This window comes from Heterocephalus glaber, unplaced genomic scaffold (genome assembly GCF_053883595.1).
Source record: "Heterocephalus glaber isolate CG9 unplaced genomic scaffold, H.glaber_assembly_v1.0 deba00001687, whole genome shotgun sequence".
Taxonomy (NCBI): Eukaryota; Metazoa; Chordata; class Mammalia; order Rodentia; family Bathyergidae; genus Heterocephalus; species Heterocephalus glaber.
The window spans coordinates 23820313-23837063 of NW_028258412.1; the positions used below are offsets into that span (position 1 = coordinate 23820313).

At 57.9% G+C, this 16751-nt stretch overlaps 1 protein-coding gene across 3 annotated transcripts in view; it reads left to right on the top strand.

The window, feature by feature from the left end:
- The first annotated feature begins 867 nt into the window (after window positions 1-867).
- The window catches only part of Aacs (acetoacetyl-CoA synthetase), a 31188-nt gene continuing 15304 nt past the window's right edge, over window positions 868-16751 (top strand). The window contains exons 1-7 of one of the 3 annotated variants that reach the window (XR_015446300.1): window positions 868-1165; window positions 5780-5883; window positions 6929-7049; window positions 10425-10538; window positions 11318-11415; window positions 15279-15393; window positions 15549-15630. Coding sequence is in view for 2 of the 3 variants with exons in the window: in XM_087198475.1 (XP_087054601.1) it covers window positions 1033-1165; window positions 5780-5883; window positions 6929-7049; window positions 10425-10538; window positions 11318-11415; window positions 15279-15393; window positions 15549-15630 (767 nt within the window). In the remaining variant the exon portion in view is untranslated. Of the gene's footprint in view, window positions 1166-5779; window positions 5884-6900; window positions 7050-10424; window positions 10539-11317; window positions 11416-15278; window positions 15394-15548; window positions 15631-16751 lie in introns of those variants that run through there. The other 2 variants (XM_087198475.1, XM_087198476.1) reach the window with 2 other exon arrangements.

The following is a 16751-nucleotide window of genomic DNA, read 5'->3' on the forward strand; positions in this document are numbered from 1 at the left end:
GTTCCCAGCCTGAGAGCCTAAGTTAGCACGTGCCAGGTCTCCACCAGCAGGGGACTCAGCAACGACAACCCGGGGAGCCTGCGCCTCGCTGCTGCTCCTCTTCTTTGCTAATTTGTCCATGTTTGCACATGATTACATCTATAATGGGGAGTTGATACATAATGCATGTTTTTCTTGTTCTTTTTTTTTTTTTACAGGCGTGCGCCACCACACCCGCTTCCAGACTCAAATTTTTTTTTCTTTAGTTTTTATTTTTTTGGTACCAGGGATCGAACTCGGGACCTTCCGCTTTCGAGGCAGGCGGGGGAACCACTTAGCTAAATCCCCGGCCCTCCAGTCTTTTTTATTTTGAGACAGGAGGCCAGGGTCTGGCTAAGTCCCTGGGACTGGGCTGGAAGTTGAGATCCTCCTGTCTCCAGCTCGGGCACCTGCGCGCCCTGCAAGTACATTTTCAGCAGACGCGGGGACACAGGTACTTCAGGGCTGGGAATCAGATCCAGGCCTCAAGGAGCAAGCAAGCGCTCCGGACCGAGCCACGGCCAGGTTTTCTCTCTACCTTCTTTCAAGTCTGCAGTCACTGGCACCCCGTGTGTCCTCACGCCACATTACTGTTGCACGGACACACACACAATGTGTGTGTCAATGCTCTCCCCTCCTCCCCACACCCGGGTCGCTCGGTTACCTGTGTCCCGGGGCCTCCGATACAGAGCGAAAGCACGCAAACGCGCAGGCGCCAGCGGCGCTTCAGCCCTGTGCGCAGGCGCAGGGCACTCCTTTTTCAGACGCGGCCGGCGGAGGGTTACAGCGGGGGGGGGCACTACGTTTATGGCCACTAGGGGTGTGGCCACTAGGGGTGTGGCCTCGGGCGTGGCCAACAGGGTGTCTGGCGGGCGCCGGGGCACCGGCTCAGCCTCAGTCGAGCGCTCCTCGTCTTCCGCGCTGCGCCTCCTCTGCCCGCCGGTCATCCCCGGTCATCCCCGGTCCTCGGCCCCCGGTCCCGGCCTGGCCTCAGTCCCGGCCCTCGCCGCAGTCATGTCGGAGCGGGCGCCGCCCGGGGGGAAGGAGATCCTGGAGTGCCAGGTGATGTGGGAGCCCGACAGCAAGCGGGACACGCAGATGGACCAATTCCGCGCGGCCGTGGGCGCCGCCTGCGGCCTGGCGCTGGGTGAGTGCGGGGCCCGGGCTCCCGGAAGCGGGACCCGCCTCTCCCCGGCGTCGCTGTCGCCTTCTCGTTGCCATCCACCTGGTTTCTGGGTACCCGGGAGCGTGGTCAGGTAGGAGCCCCCTCAGGGCTCAGGATGGAACCTCTTCCCCTCTTGCCTGAATCCCAGCCCCAGACAGATCCGATCAGAGCCGCCTGCCCGCCGGGACCTCAGAAACTTCGCGTCCCCCGTGCCAGGCAGGGGCCCTCCCGGGCTCCGCCCTCGTGGCGTGGCCACCTGCCTGCAGCACCACGCCCGCCCCGACGTCTTTGGGGATTTCATCTCATCACCGCTTCCTCCCCTTCCTGGCGCCCACACCAGCTGCAGGGACGCTCCCCGTCTCTGGTGGGGCATCGGCACTCACGTCGGCCCGTAGAGACAGCGGGGGTCTTCCCGGCACCTGGAGCCCGCCCAGTGGCACCGCCTTCCGCGCTCCCTGCGCCCGAGCCGGGCCCTGGGGGCCTCTCCCCTGCGGAGCCCAGGCTTCTCTTTCTGTCCCCCCCCCCCGCCCCTCCTCTGCCCTGCTCACCATGCCAAAACCGCCGTGAAGCGCGGTCTCACTCTGCCCTTCCTTGGCTGGACGCTCAGGGTGGGCGAGGATGTCAGACTTCCACACATGGTCCCTTGCCTTGGTGAGTCGCTGTCCTCCCTTCCGTCACCTGGAGACAGGTGTCTTCTTACTTGGGTGTGTTGGATTGGAGAAGGTCCTTGAACCCCAGGAAGAGCAGAGGCTGTGTTGGGGACTTCCTCCTTTTTCTCTTCACTCTCAATTGGTCTGTTTCCTCTGATAGCCGCGGGATAGTACTGATCTCTGGGACTTGTGACATCTGCCGCTTTACAAAGCCATTTCCTGCTGCCCTGAGCCCCAGGTGCCGGGAGGAGGAGGGGTCTGGACCCTCAGTCCTGCATTCTGAACTGGCTCCACTCCCTGCAAGGCCATGCATCGAACCAGCCCCAGCCTCAGTTTCCTCCTCTGGGAGATGGTGGGCCGTGGTGTCACCCAGCACCGGTGGTGCCCAGTCCCCTCCCTCCTGGGACTCCCAGCCTGGGGACTGCAGAGTAGCTTTGGCCTGTGGGTGCCCTGCACATGGACAGCGCCTTCCAACTCTAAAGCCCGGGGCCTTCGATGCCAGCTGTGTGCTCCATGCGGCTGGGCCACCTTGTGGTCTGGGCCAGGTCTGAGCTCAGGTTCGCCCTTCTGCCATTTCTACTCCAAAGATGCGGCCCCACTCACTTCTAGCCCTCAGCTGTCCAGCCTGGAGCTTTCAGGCTTTGCTTTGATGTATTCTCCTGTCACTTGGGCTTTGGTCCTGGAGAGTGTGGGGAGACTGGCAGAGTCTGTTTCCCAGGCCGGGGTGGGTGGCAGTTCGGACCCTGAGGTTCAGGAGGTGCAGGGCCTTGGTGCGGGGTTACGTATTTCCTTTGTGCTGACAGAGCCACGGGTCCCTTTGCCCCTGTCCCTGCTTCCAGCAGACTGCAGGGGACCTGCGCAGCCAGGCAGGCTCAGAGCGTCTCTGACGCAGAGGTCCTGGGCCCCTGGGCTCCAGGGACAGGCTGCAGCTCTCCCATGAGAGCAGGGGGTCCTCGCTCAAGGTCTGGAGGCCATGCTGTGGGTTCCTGAATACTGCAACCTGGAAATGGCCTCCTCCCTGGGAAGGGCCGGAGAGTTTGTCAGCAAGCAGAAGGTGCCGTGGCTGCCCCGTGCTGCAGGGTAGCCTGGCTTTTCGTGAAGTGGCAGGGAGACCCAGCTCTGGGCCAGATATGCAGAGGTGGAGAGGAAGAGTTCGAAGCCGGAAGCTTCAGGACCCTGGCGGGCACCAGGGAGATGAACAACAGTGGATGAGGACTGCGCTTTCCGGGCCCGTCCTGGCTCTTGGTTCCCTGCCCTCCAACCACCAGGCAGGGAGCTTTGTGCTCATCTCACAGCTGGGGGAACTGAGGTACAAAGTTTGGAGACGAATTGGCAGCTACCGGCTGGGGAACTGTGTCTGCCTCCCACCAAGGCCCCGTCTTTGTCACCCCCTGCATTTGGGTGAAGACCGGTGGGGGCAGCTGTCCCAGTCCCAGCTCCCAGGCACTGCACGGCTGGCACTGCGCTAGTTATCTGGCTGGCTGCAGCTCACCCCGAAACTCAGGGATGCTTCTGGCTTGGGTCTTGGGCCACAGGCATGCGAAGGCTGGACAGGGTGGAGGAGCTGCTGGCCAGGGGTCCACTGGCAGCAGCCGCCACACGGGGTTGCCGGAGTGACACCACAGCCGAAGCCTCTCAGACCCAGAGACCCAGGAGGGCAGGGCGGATGCCTCAGGATCCCCAGGACCAGCCCCTTGGTCACACTGGGTCCTCCCTGCTGTCTGGCAGGTTTGCCACTTCAGCCTGCAGTCAGGGACTCCCTAAAGCCAGAGTGTTACCTGTTAGCAACACAGAGCCTCCATCCGAATCCTCGAATTCCATGACTTGGCCCAGATGTACGCAGTGGAAGTCTTCACAGGAGGTCGCCCCGCACGCTGTCCTCACACAGCCCTCGAGCCATGGTGACTGCCTGGCCCGGACTGTCCGGGTGGTCGCGCCTCCCTCACCCAGGGATGTTGCCGGTGGTTGTAACTCCTGTGGCAGGCCTCAGAGGTCTTCACTGGGTGCCTGGATCCAGGCTGTGGCCCATCTCTCTCTTTTGGTTTGTTTTGAGGCCCAGGCTGGCCTTGGACTCACTGTGTAGCTCTGGTTGGTCTCCACCTTGTGGCAATCTTCCTGCCTCTGCCTCATGAATGCTAGGATCACAGGTGTGCACCACCATGCCTGGCTTGGCCCATCTTTCTATCAGTTGGTTTGAGGGTGGAGGTACTTTGCTGCTATTTTTAAACAAAACAAAACAAACCATGTGTACCTATAATCCCAGCACTCTGGAAGGCTGAGGCAGGAGGATCACAACTTTGAGCACAGCCTGAGCAATTTAGGGACCCTGTGTATCAGTCAGTGTTTCCTAGAGCAACAGATCTAACAGGACATATACATATATAAGGATTTACAAGACTGGCTTACAGTGGCCACCCACAGAGTCAGGTGTGGAGTCTGCATCCTGGAGACGGAAGGATCCAGTTGAAGGTCTGGAGCTCACGCTGTGTCCTGAGCACCTCTGTCTCAGGAGGCCGATGGGTCTGCATTGGAAGCTGAAGAGTCTTCGGAAGCCAGGAGATGATGTCCAAGGTGAAGGTGAAGCCTGGAGCTCCTCCGAAGAGACAAGCAGCTCTGACCTTCTTCATTTCCCCTTTGTACCACCTGAGGTGTGGAATTGCTGCGCTATTTATTTAGTACATGGTTTCTTTTTTTTTTTTTTTTCTCTCTGTACCCGGGATGGAACTCAGGACCTTTCGTTTTCCAGAACCTTTCTTTCTCCAGACAAGTGCAATGCACTGAGCTAAATCCCCGGCCCGAGGTATTTATTTAGAGAGAAGTTCTCACTATGTAGTTCAGGTTGACCTTGAACTCATAGAGATCCTCCTGCCTCAGCCTCCCGAGCCCTGGGCTTACAGGCGCACCATCACGCCCAGTGCAGCCCACTGTTTAGGCTCACCGTCCCTGGCAGAGTCCTCTTGTGCCTGATGCCCCTGGTCTGTGGCTCGGAGGTGGTGTGCCCATTTTTGCTGAGAACAAGACCCTTCCTTGCGGGCTTGGACCCTGGAGCCTTGGTGCTGTCGTGGCTTCTGGCCTTGGAGCCGGCTCTCCTAGCTCTGGCTTCCTGCACCTGGGATTTGTAGGGCCCAGTAGGGCTGAGGGTCTACACTGCCTGGCAACGGTCGTCCTTTGGGTCAGCGTACCAGAAAACTGTCCATCCCTGGACGCGGGTGCAGGGTGGGGACACCGGGCAGCTCCTGGCTGCAATCCCGCCTGGTAATCCTGGCCAGGTTGTCTGGGGCGGTGGATCCCAGGGTCGCCTGTCCTCCTGCTGTCACCGGGTCTGGCCTGCGCCTGCCCATGCCTTCCTGTGGCTCCACCCAGGCTGTGTTGGGAGAGCATTGCGATTCCCATGGTCCCTGCCCCGCGTGCCCCACCGTGGCCTCTGAAGCCATTGCGAGTGCCAGTTCTTGTGATCCTTACAGTTCTCTAAGTGTCTCTGAACAGCGGACCCTCGGCTCCTCAGGCAGCAGTGTGCAGCTGAAGTGTGTGGTCCTGGTGGGCTGGCACCAGGGCAGGGCCTACTGGGCCATTCAGCTGCTCACGCAAGACCCAGAAAGGCCTGCATGTGTCTGGCTTCCATCTGTCCATCCGTCCTTCCATCCTTGTGGTACTAAGGATTGAACGAAGGGACCCAGAGCTTCCCACTCAGCTGCATCCTCAGCCCTCTTTTCTTTTCTATTTTGAGATAGGGTCTCACTCTGTCCCTAAGGGGTGAGCGCCAACTTGTGATCCTCCTGGCTCAGGAGCACTGAGATTCCAGGCTTGTGCCCCTCACCTGGCCTGAATTGCTGCTCCTGTTCCTCTGGGGACAGGTGGCGGCCGCTCTGCTCCTCCTGTGCTCTTAGCCTGCTAGGTCCTCACGCCAAGCCCGGTCTGAGCCTCTTGCCACTTCCTCTGTTTTTAGAGAACTACAATGACTTGTACCACTGGTCGGTCACATCCTACTCAGACTTCTGGGCCGAGTTCTGGAGGTTCAGCGGGATCGTCTTCTCGCACATGTACGATGAGGTGAGCAGGGGCCGTGTGTGAGGGAAGCGTGAGTCTTGGGGAGCACTGAACCCCATCTTTTAACCCCTTATACTGGTGGGAAATGCCTCATCTTGGAGACCTGGCCCAAGCCTAGCATGGCCCTGGACCCCACCAACTGCTGACGCTCCCCTGGTCCTGAGTGTGCTGGGCCGCCAGGGTTGGGGTTTGCTTTCTTTTTAAAAAAGATTTAACTGTGGGAAAGTACATATATTTAGTTTACATCTTTTACAATGTGCAGTTCAAAGATATTAAGTATGCGCATGTTGTAGTCATTTAAACTATCGGTAGTTTTGTTATTTTTCCAACTTGAGTTTTAGAACACTTATCAACTCCAAATCAGTAAACATCTGGAGAAAGTGAGACCTGTTGTTCCAAGTATAAATTTTTAGTTTTGGTCCCAAGAATCGAATGCAGGGCTTTGAGCCTGCCAGGCAGGCGCTGTGCCACTGAGCTTTAGTTCCGGGCCTCCAAGTACCATGAACTCTATGTTTTTGGGCAAACCATCCTGGAAGCTCAGCGTGTTGGCCATTTAGAAGCAAACCAAGCCCAGTGTGGTGGTGCGTGCCTGTGATCCCAGCACTTAGGAGGCTGAGGCTGGAGAATCACCACAAGTTCAAGGCCAGCCTGGGTTACATAGCAAGAATTTGTCTCAAAAAAATCCAAAAACAAGAAACAAAACAAAATAAAAGCAAACCAATGTTCCAGCATCCCGAGGAAGTATGCAAAGGGTTATAGCAGCTTCCAGAAAACTGCAGAGGGAGGGCAGGGGCTGGGGGCTTTCTGGGCGTGTGGGTGGAGCCTGGCACACAGCAGCATCTTTTTTTTTTTTTTTTGGTACCAGGGATCGAACTCGGGTCCTTGCGCTTGTGCAGCAGGCAGTGAAACCACTGAGCTAAATCCCCGGCCCTAGCATCTTGCTAATAAGCAGCTGGTAAAAGGCCAGAGTTCCGGGTCAATTTCCCGAGTTCCAGAAGGCGGGGCTTCATCTTCACGCAGGTGCCCTGGCGTGCTGTCCTCCCTGCAGGTGGTGGACACTTCCAAAGGCATCTCGGATGTCCCTGAGTGGTTCAAAGGCAGCCGGCTGAATTACGCGGAGAACCTGCTGCGGCACAAGGAGAATGACAGAGTGGCCCTGTATGTCGCAAGTGAGTGCAGTGACAACATGAGTTCCTCCTGGGGTAGCGTCCCCACGGTGTTCTGACAAGCGAGGCAGCTGTGGACGCTCTTTTCACTGGGGAAGGGAGGGGCCGGGCGTGTGGCCCTTGTGGGAGAAAAGGGGACGCCTGATACCAAGTGACCAGCTTGGGACACTGGGAAATCAGGCTGGAATCCCTGCTCCCCACTGAGGTACTAGGGTTCAGGTGCAGGGCCATCGCACTGCGCTGCATCCCCACCCCTTTTTAATTTTAATTTTCAGACAGTCTCCATAAGTCACTAAGTTGCCCTGGCTCAGCTTGCAGCTTGAACTTGCATTCCTCCTGCCTCAGCCTTCTACAGTACTGAGATTATAGATATGCACCACCACACCTGGGTGGCTTATCCTTTTAAAATAAAGTTTAAAAAATATTCCAATTGGGCCAGGGATTTAGCTCAGTGGTTTCGCCGCCTGCTGTGCAGGCGCAAGGACCCAAGTTCGATCCCTGGTACCAAAAAAAAAAAAAAAAAAAAAAAATCCAATTTATACGCTAAAGCAGCCTCCGGAAGCATTGGTATAAAGTAATTTTTTTTTTTTTTTTTTTTTTTAAGATGGGCTCTTGCTGTGTATTCCAGGCTGGCCTTGACCTCACTTTGCAGCCAAGGCTGGCCTTGATCTTTGGGTGATCCTCCTGCCTCAGCCTTCTGAATGCTGGGATGACAGGCATGTGCCACCACACCCCAGCTGGTGTCCCCTCAGTCAGTGAGCTGTTCCCTTCATCATGTTTGCTCTCAAGCCAGGGATAACATTTAGTTTATGGGAGCAGATCTTGTTTCTCCTTTTTGGTGATGAGGGTGGAAACTTGGGCTTTGCACGGGCTAAGCCTGGGCATTGCACCGCTGTGCTACACTCCGAGCCCCAATTCCTGCATCTGTGTGTGTGTGTGTGTGTGTGTGTGTGTGTGTGTGTGTGTGTGTTGCTGGGGGTGGAACCCAGGGCCTTGTGAATGCTATGCAAGGCCCGCCCTGCTGATCTGCACCCCAGCCTGACTTACAGTCACTTTTTCTGTTGCTGCGATGAAATACCCTGTACTACAACGTGCAGGAGGGGAGGAGTATTAGCTCACAGTTTGCAGAGGTTTCGATCCATAGTCAGCTGGCTCCGAGGCAGGTGCATTGCAGAGGGAAAGTCCATGGCAGGGCAGACAGGAAGCAGCCATCTCAAGGGTGGGGATGACAGACCTCTCCAGGCCATGCCCCCAGGGGCTCCCCTCCCACCAGGCTCCACCTCCCAGGCTCACAGCTCTTGTGAACTTGTCACAGGACTAATCCTCCCATGAGTTCCAGGCCCCCATGAACCAGTCACCTCCAAAGCCCCACCGGTGAGCCTAGAGCACATGAGGCTTTGGGGGACCTCTGGATATAAACTCTCTCCGAGCCCCAAATCAGATGTCTTGCTTAGGGTCCTGAGCTGGGTTCATGTAACCAGTCCCAGCGTCTGTGCACCGCTCAGGCCGCCTCCCCAAAACACGCGTGCAGACTAGGCCTTGCCTGCAGCGGCTGGCAGTGTCTGTGTGGTGAGAACAGCTGTCCACGCAGTGTGCTGGTCTTGAGAGTGGATCGCAGGTTCCCCGTGCTGTGACAGGAGAGAAAAATCCCCTGGCTGTGAACTCAGAGAGCTGAGGAGAGGAAGCTGGGCATGCCCAGTGGGGCCGGTGGGAGAGGCCAGGTTTGTGCCACAGGGAAATCGGAGTGTGCATTCCTTTGGAAAGGAGACTACAGGTTCCAGAACTGCAGAGCAGACAGAGAGAGATTGGGAATAAAATTCGTCAAGCGGAAGCCAAGCTTGGTGGTGCACGCCTGGAATCACAGGAGGATCGTTGTAAGTTCAAGGCCAGCCTGGGCTACATACTGAGACCCAGTCTCAAAGAATCAAAATCAGGGCCAGGGACGTAGCTCAGTGGCACCATGCCTGCCTCGCAAGCACAAGGTCCAGAGTTTGATTCCCTGGTACAAAAAAAAAAGTAATGGTCAAAGACTAATGTCTTATAGAAAACTGTTCTGTGCCGCAAATATATTGCCATGTAACAAATTACCTAGAAGCTGTGGCCTAAAACTGTCACCCTTAGCATCTGCATTCCTCTGGGTGACAGGTGTGCTGGCCGAGGTCCCTGGGGAGGAGCAGCCGCCTGGGCTGGGCCAGCCAGGGGCCCCTCAACAGTGGGCGGTGCCAGATCCCCACAGCAAGGCAGGCACAGGGAGCCACCTGGGAGACTCCAGAGGCTCCCATCGTTCCACCCCAGCCCACTGCTCACTCAGGCCTGGCTAGTTCCACATGGGAGCGACCCCAAGAGCAGGGCCAGGGCAGGGTCCTTGGGGACCCGGGGACGCCACCTACCCCATGGTCCTTGCCTGTTCTTACCAGTATGCCAGGTAGAAAGGGGAGTCTTGCTGGCCTTTGTTGTTGTTTGACACAGGGCCTCTGAACTCACTGTGTAGCCCAAGCTGGCCTTGGACGCATGGTGATCCTCCTGCCTCAGCCTTCGGAGTGCTGAGATTACAGGCGGGCACCACCATGTTTGTAGGGAACAGGGAAAGGGGACGTTACTAGAACCTCTGCAGTGAGTCCTAGTCTCCTGGGAGCCACGGCAGCACACGGCGAATTACAGGAAAGGTAGAAAAATGAGACTGAGAAGAAGCTGAGCTTTGGACCTGATCAGTGCTGCTCTGGGCGGCAAAGACGGCAGCCCCCACTTTACCGCCCTTTTTATTCAGTTCTCAGTACATCGGGAGAAACAAATGTAACAAATGACTTGCAGAGAGTTCAGTACATCCGGTAAACGAAATGTAACAGTCCAAGAACAAGGAGGAACTGAGTAGATGTTTGCTCCTCTCAGGATGTTCTCAGCTCCCAGGATGTTTCTTGTTCTGGAGAATCACAGCATCTCGGGATCATTGAGGTCTCAGTTGTGACCGGAGGCCAAAATGGAATTATGTCTCGGAATTCCATAGCTGGGCTGTAGGCAGGAGAACTAAGCTAACCAAATGATTTTACCCTAAAATTATGTAGCATTGCTCCCGACGCCTGTTGGCTATCGATCACCTTGGGGCAAGGGACTGAGTGGGAGAGGTCACCATTGGGGCAGTGTGGGGCGTGGGTACGAAGTGGGACCCAAGGGCAGCGATGGAAATGTCTGGCTGGAGGACGCCCCTGCGGGTTCCTGGGCTCCGTGCGCCACTGTCCTTCCCCACTGCTCTGCAGGGCTTTGCCAGGCGCAGACCGATGACCGCGGCGACACAGGCGAGCTTGCCTATTCCGAGTCTGCGACCTGGCGCCTGTCCTCGCACGATGCCCCGAGCTGGATTTGTCCCTTTCCTTTTCCCAGGGGAAGGCAAGGAGGAGATCGCAAAGGTGACCTTTGAAGAGTTGCGGCACCAGGTGGCTTTGTTCGCCACCGCCATGCGGAAGATGGGCGTGCGGAAGGGGGACCGCGTGGTCGGTGAGCGCCCCCTGGGCTTGTGCTGGTTTGGGGACTAGACAGGGCAGGAGTGGCCGGAAGGCAGAGCTGTGACACAGCCGTGTGCCCTTGGGCTTCAGCTGTCCCTCGAGGAAGAAGTAGCCTAGGGAGCGGGGCAGACACAGGGCCCTGGTTCCCTGCTCTGCTTGTGCAAGGTCCAGGGGCCGGCGAGGGGGAAGAAGGGTCGCAGGGTGGGGGCGGCGGGGGGGGGGGTGTCCCAGAGGCCCTGCCCGTGTGTCCTGATGCCTGTTCCTTCTGACTGCTCATCTCCCTACCATGATGCTGGGGAGGAAGAAGCAGAGGACCCAGGAAGGTCGAGGTCTGCCGACCCTGAGCAGAAGCCTGAGGCCTGCATCCTCCTCCCTCCCTGAGCTGGCTGCCCCTTCCTTTGCCCCTGTAGTGACAAGGGGAATTCCCTGCCAAGAGCAACATGGGCGTGTTTCTTATTTTTTAAATTCTTTTAGTCTTTTCTTGAGACAGAGTCTTACTATGTAGGTCAGGCTGGCCTTGAACTTACTATGTAGTCTAGATTGATCTCAAATTCATGGTGATCCTCTTGCCTCAGCCTCCTGAGTGCTAGGGCAATTATGGGCATGAGCCACCACCTCTCCATCTGTCCTGGGCCTCCAGAGAGATCTGTATGGGGTGTCCAGGACTGGAGCCCAAGTTTGGTGGAGTTGGGGGTGCTGGCTCCTGGGACGTGAGTAGGCATGCTGCCTCAGTTTACCCGAACTCCTGGCTTTCTCCCTGTGCCCTGACAGGTTATCTGCCCAACAGCACACACGCTGTGGAGGCCATGCTGGCTGTGGCAAGCATTGGTGCTATCTGGAGCTCCACGTCCCCGGACTTCGGCGTGAACGTGAGTCAGAGCCGCGGTGTCCGTCCGGGTGGTGGCGGGGCTCCCGGGGAGCTTTGCGGTCACTGCCGCCTCTGTCCTCCCGACCAGGGCTGGAGAACCTGGAGAGGGAGACCGGGGTGCCCCTCTTCCTTCTTGGGTGCTGGGGATCGGCCCAGGCGCGGCCACTCAGCACACTGGACTCCCGGGCGGAGATCTGGAAGGGGCCTGGCTCATGCTTCCCCTCGAGGCTCTGTGGTCCCCACTGCACCTGGGTCAGTATGGCCCCGAGGCTGGCCTGGCCTGGACCTGCTGGCTGTGTCCACGGGTGTGGATGTGCTCCTGCACCCCCTCATCTGTGACACGGGGACAGTGGCAGGGCCAGGGATGGTGGGGTTTGTGCACTCGGAGCCGTGACTGCGGCTGGGGACCTGCAGGCAGCCCCAGACGCTGCTGGCGCTGTCCCAGCTCAGTGCAGCACAGCCACCGGCCTGGCATCCCAGTGGCTCAGGGGCTGAATCCAGAAGCTGTCTGCTCTGAGGCTTATTGTTGAGTAAAGCATTTTTTCCTTTTCTTTTTCTTTTTTGGTACTGGGGATTGAACTTGGGACCTTGCATTTGTGAGGCAGGCAGCAGAACCACTGAGCTAAATCCCTGGCCCTTCCCTTTTCTTTTGTTGTTTTGCAGTATTGGGGATTGAATCAGTGCTTTTGCAGTGAGCTATGTTCTCAGCCCTTTTTTCATTCTTCCTTTTGAGACAGGGCCTGATTAGGTTGCTAAATTGCCCACACTGGGCTTGAAGATCCTTCTGCTTCAGCCTACAGAAATTGGCCAGCAGCCTGGCAGAGTGAAGGGCTGCCCAGGGTCTACCCCACAGGGGTCTGTGGCCGGCAGGCTGGGTTGGCCCCGCTCCCTGTGGGTGGCTTCCTGGGGCCAGTGGTGTCCGTGGGAGGGTCCAGCATGGTGGGCTGGATGCTGTTTCGAGTCACAGGGAGCAAAGGAAGGGCTCATAGCATGGCTGGGCTGAGGGCTGCCTGCCGGGGTCTGTGGCGGTGGCCAGGGTCTGCTGGGGGCTGGGGCTTTGTCCCTGCTCAGCTATGGGAGCTGCTGCTAAGGAGCTGGGAGCTGGATACGTTTCCCCTCTGAGAACTGGGAGCTGCATGTGTCTTGGGGACCAACTGTGGCCCCCGACAGCACTGGCCCCAACTGGAGGCTTGGCTGGGAGCCCTGAGATTGGTCCTTGCTGGGCTCAGGGCCCGGGGGTGGGGGTGGAGGGCTGGGAAGGTGAGTGTCTGTTGGTGGTGGCATTGCTTAAAGCCCCTGGGACTCCTGTCTGGCAGGTTCTGGCTGTCTCAGGAGGACCCGGGCCAGGGCGCCCTGTGGCTAACGCCTTCTGGGGGACCGTCCCTGCCTGGCGCCGCCTGGCCCTGGGTCCTGGAGTCAGAGCTGCCCAGAGCAGCCTGGCCTGGGAGTGCCGCCCCCAGTGCATGGGCACCAGGTGACAGCAGGCGCTGCGTGCACTGTCCTTGGCTCTGGTTCTGGGAAGAGCATCTTTCCAGGATGGCAGATCGTTCCGCCAGGGAGGGGTCTACTGCCAGCATCAAACCCTGCCCTCCTCGCCGTCCTCGATCTGGGCCGAAATGGACCAGGACTTTCTGTAGGTGGGAACACGGGGTTGGGACTGAGCAGGGCAGAGGTGCTCCCTCCTGTCTGCACCAGTTTGTGGCTCCACCGAGAGAGCGGTGGACCTAGGTCTTTTCCACTCTCTCTCGAGGCACTGACGATCCCCTTATAAAGGGACAGCTGCTGCACCTGCAAACCCTGCTGTGTGAGGGGACGGGCGGACATGCTGGGGTGGGGGCTTTCAGGTGGGCGGGGCCTCCACTCAATGGGCACCTGCTCCTCCGGGCGAGGTGAGGCAGGTGCTGTGCCACAGATGACCACAGTGGGCTGGGGACCGTGGGGACTTGGGTCCCAGACGTGCGCTGGCTGTGTGCCTCTGCTCTGCCTCTCCTCCCACACGGCCCCGTGTTTCCTGCGTCCTGGTCTCTGTCCCGAGGTCCCGGCATCTTGCATGTGTACCCAGCGCACTCTGCCCGTGGGGCTCCCCTGTCCTGCTGCGGCGAGACTGCCAGCTTCCGGGTTTCGGGTGCTGCGTACTGGGAGGTGGGCACAGTTTCAGGGTGCTGGGGGAGGGCTCCTCTCCCGCACTCAGGGCCCTGCAGTCCTCATTCCCCTGCAGCTTCCCGTGGTCTGCATTTGTTCTTGGCTGGGCGGCGGTCAGGATCAGCCCTGGCTGGCGCTGTCGGGCTCAGGTCTTGCCTGGTTGACTGGCACGGAATTGGGGCAGATGCAGTCACAGGTGCTTGTTGCCAGCCAGAAGGAGGTGCTGCAGCCCTCGCCTGTCCAGACAGGGAAGCCTGCCCTGCCCTGAGGCCTGGCCCAGCCCCATTCCTCAGCACTCATCATGTCTGCTGTCCGCTCCGTCATGGTCACAGCCACTGGTCGGTCACCGGTGGTGTCAGAGCCAGAAATCCCGGCTGCCTCTGCGGTGTCCCTGTCCGGCACCTTCTGAGCCTGCTGGCTCAGGCTTTGTAGCGGACCTGTCCCTTCCTGTCCCGGCCTCCCTCCTGCCCTGCGCCTGGCTCGTGTCCCCTGCCCAGAGCGGCCCCTCGCTTGTCCTGACACCAGCATGGGGACGTGTGTCTCGGTGCCTTGGTTCTCCCACTGCTCCGATCCACAGCCGATGTCTCAGCCCCTGCTTCCCTCACTGTGGCTCTGGGTCCTCCTTGCATCAGCCTGGGCTGGGCACAGCGCACAGGAGCCCAGGGCCACGGTAGTGGCTGCCGCATCCCAGCTGCTCACTGGCTCCTGCCGGGCTTGTGGCAAAGGAATCTTTCCTTTCCCCTCCTTCCCTTCCTTTCTTTTTTTGTGGTACTGGGCATTGATCCCATGGCTTTGGGATGAGCTACACCCCAGCCCCTGGTAGTTAAAGAAAGCATTGCTTTTCCTCTCCATCACACTTGCTGAGAAGTGTATTTTATTGGCCTGTTTTGGAAAAACTATTGGTTTTACTGATTAGGCCTGTCATTCGTTTTTCCTACGGCTTTAGTTCCTTCCTGTTTTTCCCTCTTCCCTGGCTGAGTTGTGAATGTTTCTTTCATTTATCTGTGTATTCTTTTCAGCCTTTTGAGGCAGGGTCTTACCACGTAGACCTATGTAGCCCTGGTGCAGCCCCAGCGGCCTTGATCTGGAGCCTTTGAGGCCCTGGTCCTGGTTGGGTGAGGAAAGCAGAATGAGGGGCGGTATCCCCGGCCTGTGGGTGTCTGGGGGCGAGCTTTGGGCTGTGGCCCTGGGGTCTGGCACTCAGGGAGCGTCAGGGTGCCATGGGGCTGCAGCTGCAGTCACAGCCGCACTGGACACAAGTCCGGGCCCTGCCAGGGAGGCGGTTCTCAGGAGGGATGTAGACGGCGTGGGGGGCAAACGGGTCAGGGTGGGGAGCGGGGGCACCTGTGCGTGTGGTCAGCACAGTTGGCGTTGGGGAGTCGGGTTCCTTTTTAACAGAGGATCAGGGAGCTGAGTGTGGGCTGCACCAGGCGCTGGAGGTGCGCTGGGAGGCGGAGCTTCTGGTCCGTGAGCACGGGGGTGGGGGTGGGGGGCTGAGCAGGCTCCCCGCAGGGTGGGCTCTTCCTGGCAGTGCCGGCAGGACTTGCGTGGTGCGGGGATCCAGTCTCAGACCTGAGTTGCATCTCCATCAGCCTCCTGTGCCGCTGCAGGAGCTGCGGTGAGGGCAAGGCTGGGCGGTAGTTCGTCCTTCCCCCCTGAAGCACTGTGGGCAGGGAAGAGCTTGGCTTTCTGGTGACCGTGGGGCCCATTCCTCCCGCCCAGGGCGTCCTGGATCGCTTCTCACAAATCCAGCCCAAGCTCATCTTCTCGGTGGAGGCCGTTGTCTACAATGGCAAGCGGCACAGCCACTTGGAGAAGCTGCAGCAGGTGGTGAAAGGTACGTGTGTGTGCGCACGCGTGTGCTTGCGTGTGCGCCTGTGCGTGTGCAGAGATGAGAGCTGCTGCAGAAGCCTTGGCCCTGTGACATTGGTGAGAAGAAGCCCGCTCCGCCGAGCCTCTGTCCCGTGACCTTGTGTCCCCTCCTCTTTCCAGGACTTCCAGACCTGAGGAAAGTGGTGGTGATCCCCTACATCACCTCGAGGGAGAAGATCGACATTTCCAAGATTCCAAACAGGTGAGGCACAGCTACATTCCAACCCACGGGCCAGGGGGCCTGTGCGCCATCCGGACGGGAAGTAGACCCGAGTGGTCTTTCGAGTGGTCTTTCCGCGTGAACTTGAGCATGGCATTTTAGAACGGGAGGAGGGTTTAGCTACAACTTTTTTGTTTTCTTGCGACAGGGTCTCACTGTGTAGTCCAGGCTGGGCTTGAGCTCACTCTGTAGCCAGGCTGGCCTCAAACTTTTTGGTGATCCTCCTGCCTCAGCCTCCCGAGTGCTAGGATTACAGGAGTGTGCCCTCTCCTGGCACTACTCCCAGTGCCATTTCAGATAAGGGACTTGGCTAGCTGCAGATCTGGTGCCTGGGGGGGGGTGTGTGTCCCAGAACTGCCCCCCAGGACCCTGTGGGAGGTTGTGTACGTGTTCTCCCTTGTAGAACCTGTCTGTTCCCCGTTGCTAATGACCCCTTTGTTTGCTTTCTGACTTTTTTTTTTAACCTTTTTTTTTAGTTCTTTTATTGGTACATTTTAGGTGTACAGTTCATTTACATTTATCATTGGGTGTTTGTACCTGTACATGATGTATCTTGGTTCTTATTGTTTTCCCCATTACCTGTGTGCCCTTCACCCCCTGCCCTTCCCTACTTACATAGATTTCATTTCCATTTTTTTTTTCTTTTCTCATAGTTTTTCCTTTCCCTCTTTGCCTTTCCCCTTCCCCTCCCTTCACTCCTTCGACTTTGGACCTTTTTTTCCTATTTCAAATTATCAATTATTCATTTTAATCATTTTAACTCTTGTTTACACTATCAGTTTCTCACACTAGTGAAACTATTCGGTATTTACACACGTGTGTCCTATTTATTTCACTTAAGAGTATGGCCTCGATATGCATCCATTTAGCTATAAATGACTCTATGCTTTCTGACTTTCAGGAACTCCAAAGCTCTCTTGAGTCCCCAGCGGAAATGTGAGGATCTGGATTTTGAGCAGAAAGGAAGGGAGTGGGTGTGGCTTAGCCTGGGGGAGTCTGTCCCAGGCCTCAGAGCTCCTCCCCCTGCCCTGGGAGGCCCTGGGCCACAAGAGGGTGGCGGAGGCCCCGAGCGTGGGTGCGCGCGCTCGTGTGATTCCTGCAGA